Below are 5,335 nucleotides of genomic sequence, written 5' to 3'. Positions count from 1 at the left end.
AAAAGATGACCAAAGCGCAGTGTGATCCGCAGCAGATATGGGATAATGGACATGACCGTGTGCCGTAACAGCAAGCTGACTCTCTAAGTCTAGTGATATTGCTCACAATTCCTGCCCTCTTTGTTAGTTAACAATGCAGATCAGAGAAGAGAGTTCTGTATAGGTTCTTGAGAATCAATAGCAAGTGAAGTGGACTAACTAAGATTAGAGCTTGGAGGTAGTATGTAGTCTTTTCCAACAATGTGATTGTCAAAGGGATCACATGATAAAACAAGTTATATAAAAAAAAGAAATTCCCATAGAAATTCTTCAGTTTTAGTATTTACATATTTATTTTTTCCTTAAATCAGTGGATTTCATCTACAGTCAAGATGTGCAAGATAATGCCTATCCTAGACGAGAAACTGATTTCAACTATAACATGCAAGCATTCATAGTCATGGTTAGGCTAGGTTGACATCTACGATGGGGCTGTTGGAGCCTCCATCACCGACTCTTTTTGGCACTGGGAAATGGAGCCAAATGGACCACTGCTCACTGGACAAGAACAAAGCCCAACAGACCCCTCTGGACTATAATGAGACACGGACAAACCAGACTAAAAATTCTCCATGCAATGTTTTTGTTTGTTTGTTGGTCAAACATTCTGCAACAGATCCTCCGATACAGATGTGAACCTTACCTAATACTGCTAAATATCTGAATTCTACTGAATGAGCAGATCTACATAGACAATCCTTCTGTAACAGAGCTGTGTTCATTGTTTCAAGGCAATTGTCGAGGAAATCCCCATAGCCGTAATCTGCTTATACCACCATCCGGAGCAATGGTGAGCTTCACGTGAGTTATGACTTCTTGAAGCGATAAAGATGTTCCATCAATAAAATGTCTCTTGTGAGGCTGGAGCTGAAGTAAACATGGGAAAAAAATCCATTTTAATATGAAGGCAATATTTATGGATATAAAATATAACAGTGCTCGTATGTTACAAGAAGCAATGGGGAGCTGCAGGGATCGGGAGCTGTTGGAACACTAGGGGGATCGGGGAGGGTGAGTATTGTTTTGTTCTTTATTTTGGCTGGAATAACTCCTCAAATGGGTTTGTCTTCTGATGAATCTTGGGACCTATTATGGTGTCTTGACCACATGGGCCACTGGTATGTCAACCAAACCTAGTGTGCCAATCCTCTGGTGTGCCAATTTAACCACGTGGGCATGATTTTGGCATCCATATTATGAACACAAGTCAAAGCCTGACAGGGAGTCAGATGACCCAAACTGGCGGCTTTCATTGAGGTGGAGATGGGAGCTGTACCCCAACCCTGGACTCTCTGCCTCATAAGAAGACCCCAGTACTCTAAATAGCCAGGGTAGGTGGGGGCCCATCAGATATATAGTTGCACCAAGAAGCCACTGAGCATTGCTTCTGGAAGAGACACAAAATGACTTGGGGTGATCTAAACCCTCACAAATACCTTTGTCGCAGGTAGAAGAGTTTTCCATTTGTTATCCACTGTCACTGCCCATTTGTCTCTGATTTTCTCTTCTTCCTCTTGTGGATCCAGAATACAGGCTTCAATTCTGCAGGAGTCCGGCGCATTTCCTGTGAGTAAAGACACAATGTCACCCATCGATTCTAGCGCTCCACATAGGTGACTGTGGTTTGGTCAGTATAGTAAGGTGTTCCTTATATACTGTGGTCTATCAATGACCATAGGCTTGTTATTAGAATAGACTAGAGATGAGTATGCTCAAGTCCGATCTTTCAGCATTAAATATTGGGGTATATTTCAAGAATTTACATATTTTATAGATGAAAATATGCAACCAATGATTTTTACGAGTTATGGGGGTGGTTGTTGTAGTCATGGTGTTGCAGTATTATATGCACCTAGATAAAAATTTTGGATTGTTGCAAAACAATGTCCTAAAAGGTCCTAAAATTGGTTTTGCCGAATTGCCTGGTATCTGGCCATTCTGACCAAGCTGGTAGAAGGTTTTTAGGGGCAGTGGTGACATAAGGGCTCACACATGGCAAACAGTCACTGGACGACCCAGATAGACCACCAGTAGAGAGGTTTAATCTGCTGATGGGCATGGCAGCTCCCACAGTGTCCTTGTCCACCAACCATTCATTACACCCCCTAACTCTATCCAGAAAAAAAAATTGGTGTCTTGGCGGCCGTTATGTGTTATGCCAGCATTCCATTTATTTGCAGTGGTGTCGTTAATGAAAATCCTGGACTGGTACAGACTGGAACCAGTATGGAGGCCTTGTAGGAAGCGCTTCAGTCCTGCCTACAAAGTTTTGTTTGATTCCAACAACTTTGGTTCTTGGTGTGTTATTTTTTTATCGGTGAGTATATGTTGGACTTGATGGCCCTTTGGCATTTTTTCAAACTTGTCAACTGTGCCTTTCAAATTGCCTCATTATCATATGGATAAAACTAGAAAGTACACAAAATGGTGCCAAGGAAAAAGCTTTCCTTCAATCATCGCCCGTGCATATAGGGAGATGCTTCTAAGCTGCTGATTGATTCACTTTAAGGTAGCCCTTAATAATCTCTGCTACAGCAATTCAAACAAATGCTCACAACATATGCATACTATACTGTATATATAGATATATAAAGGATATGTTTGCATTCTAATGATGAACCATCTCAAGTTCTGCTTTCATACTTACCTTTAAAGTGGTTAGTGTCTATTTCTATGTGTGTTACCAGGCCGGGGTGGCCAAGTCGAAACACCGTCCATTCACTTCCCGGGACTTGGAGTATGCCATTTTCATCAGCCTATAAACACATGACTTCATCTATAAGTAATAGATCATATGTTTGCATCATCTCCACTGGAAAACTAGTATATTGTGTTTGTCCGAAGCCTGGAACAAACCCACATCATGTGAAGTCACTTTGGGGCCATTGTCAAGGATGGGAGAGAGAAACAGCCCCTGGTTCACAGCCAGACACACATCAGTCCCACTGACACAGGATATTTCCTACCCTACAAATGCGGCAGGCCAGCAGTGTGGTTGCCTGTTGGTTGGGGTAGTTTAAGCGGTGTTGTGGCTGCTAGGTGGGTGTGGGTCACAGTAGCCTGTAATGGCGTTGGTACCCACCCCTGGTCAGACAGGCGCTGCCTCCGCAGGTTTGGATGACCCAAGTGTAACCTGGTGTGTAGGTGCAGAATGACTGACAGAGTCCAGTAGCTTAACCCAAATAGTGTCCGTTTAATTAGATTAATTTTTCCAGTGCAAAACAAAATAGAGCTTCCATAACTGCAGGTGCTGGGAAAAGGTAGAAGAAGCTGGAGAAACAAGAGTGAGAGTAGAGGAGTGTCTTGAGGGCCCTGTCCAATTTAGCTTTGTACTCTAACGGGACATCTACAGTGTCGGTATACCAATCCTATAAGTGTAATAGAGGCCCCAAGTCCCTGCACTTGGCGATGCAGACTTCCTGAAAAATTTTCAGAAGAGCAGTGCGTTGCACAGTAGAATACGTAGGCAAGTAGCAGCTTTGTTCTACTGGTGTCAGTGCCTAACTAGATACAGGTCACTGCCCTGTACTGTGTTGACCACTGGTGTGGACAAGGTGATTTTGAGGGGACGTCCTTTCCTCCTGAGGGGTCTAGCACTGCATGCTAGTGGTGACTACTTGCATAAAGGAATAAAGTCTTTCCTTGGTCCCTGACAAGGGTCCTGGCCTAAGCCAGACCCCAGCTTCATTGCAGCAAGAACTGTGTCTCTTGTGTGGCTCCCTCTAGTGAACTTACTAAAAAAACCCTCCCACCAGGAACTAACCTCTTTTTATAGGGTTCCCTTAGCTAGCCTGTGTGCAAAAGAAAGGAGCGTGAGGATAGGACAGAAAAAGAGGGAAAACAGACCTGCACCTGTAAGAGGAGGAACATAAGCATGTGACATAAACAGTTTAACCCGGTGTTTCCTTCAAATGTACATAGAACAAGGCATACAAAAACCACAGTAGTGACACCTAGTGGAGAAAACACAGAACACCTCTGACCATATCCCACTGTGAATACCTTAGCCAAGTTACTTTACCCAGGGGCAATAACACGTTAGTGGCACACCTGTACTGGGACACTACACAAAGAGTGCTTATTAGGGGACAAAATGGTGACCTATGGGGATAAACAGATGGCAGCACATATGATACCTATGGGTTGTAATATGGCCATGAGTATGAGAGAACATGATCCAGGCAGATTGCTTATGTCCTGATCACATTTCATATTGTCTTGAAGTTTGGTCCAGGAAGCAGATATTAGGAATCTTTAGTTACCTTTAGAATAGGAGGCCGATCGAGTCTTCTTGCTGTCTCCCACCCGTCACCCATGTCAGCTGCTCTTCCTAGGCCTACACGTCATTTACATCAAGAAGAAATATAAAATTTGATTGAGAACATTTCCGAATTGTGAACATTTCAATGACGTTATACCAACATACCTATGAGGTTCCGGGGATGGCCATAATGTGCATCACTGTATCCAAGGCACACACTCCCATTGACCATCGACAGAAGGTCTTCCATGTCATTTGGACCACATAAAGACCAGTCTCTCTGCCCAATGCCGTAGACTTTAAAGCGAGCTATACCACCATCTAGTAGATAGATCACACATTGGATCATTTGCTGTACCAGTTGCAGCAGATGTTGAGTATTAGTGCAAGAAACAAGATGTAAGTAAGAATGTTTAAAGCTTGAGACATTCAAATCAACTGGTACCAGAAAGTGTCAAAGATTTGTCATTTACTTCTATATAATAAAAAAAATCTTGATTTCTACAGTACTTATCAGCTGCTGTATGTCCTGCAGGAAGTGGTGTATTCTTTCCAGTCTGACACAGTGCTCTCTGCTGCCACCTCTGTCCATATCAGGAACTGTCCAGAGCAGCAGCAAATCCCCATAGAAAACCAGACTGGAAAGAATACACAACTTCCTGCAGGACATACAGCAGCTGGTAAGTACAGGAAGACTTGAGATTTTTCTTAATAGAAGTAAATGACAAAATTCTGGCACTTTCTGGCACCAGTTTATTTGAAAGAGAAAAAAAATCTGGTGAACAATCCCTTTAAAGGAGATGTGTTTAGTGACAAATATAACCCCCATCATAGCACATAATAGAAATAAGGCTCTGTTCACACCGCTGCTATGATGAGGTCGGTAATGCTGCACTATTATTTTCTGACAAAATCAGCAATGGGGCCTTGGATGGTAGTGTGAATGGTGGCAGATACCAATCCCAGCTATCCATACATATATTATTATTTAGTATTATGGCTACCCCTATAGATCTGTATAGGCACAGATGTTCA

The 5,335-nt window shown here is 42.8% G+C and overlaps 1 protein-coding gene across 1 annotated transcript in view; it reads right to left on the bottom strand.

Moving 5' to 3' along the window:
- Positions 1-305: 305 nt before the first annotated feature.
- The window catches only part of ALLC (allantoicase), a 17,380-nt gene continuing 12,350 nt past the window's right edge, over positions 306-5,335 (bottom strand). The window contains exons 8-12 of the mRNA XM_069973067.1: positions 4,466-4,621; positions 4,302-4,375; positions 2,687-2,795; positions 1,476-1,603; positions 306-906 (exon numbers count right to left, since the gene is read on the bottom strand). Of these exons, the coding sequence (XP_069829168.1) occupies positions 766-906; positions 1,476-1,603; positions 2,687-2,795; positions 4,302-4,375; positions 4,466-4,621 (608 nt within the window). The 3' untranslated portion in view covers positions 306-765. The remainder of the gene's footprint in view (positions 907-1,475; positions 1,604-2,686; positions 2,796-4,301; positions 4,376-4,465; positions 4,622-5,335) is intronic.

Source organism: Dendropsophus ebraccatus, chromosome 6 (assembly GCF_027789765.1).
Source record: "Dendropsophus ebraccatus isolate aDenEbr1 chromosome 6, aDenEbr1.pat, whole genome shotgun sequence".
In the NCBI taxonomy this organism is placed as follows: Eukaryota; Metazoa; Chordata; class Amphibia; order Anura; family Hylidae; genus Dendropsophus; species Dendropsophus ebraccatus.
The sequence above is the reverse complement of the archived record's forward strand: the minus strand, read 5'-3'. Positions and strand labels throughout refer to the sequence as shown.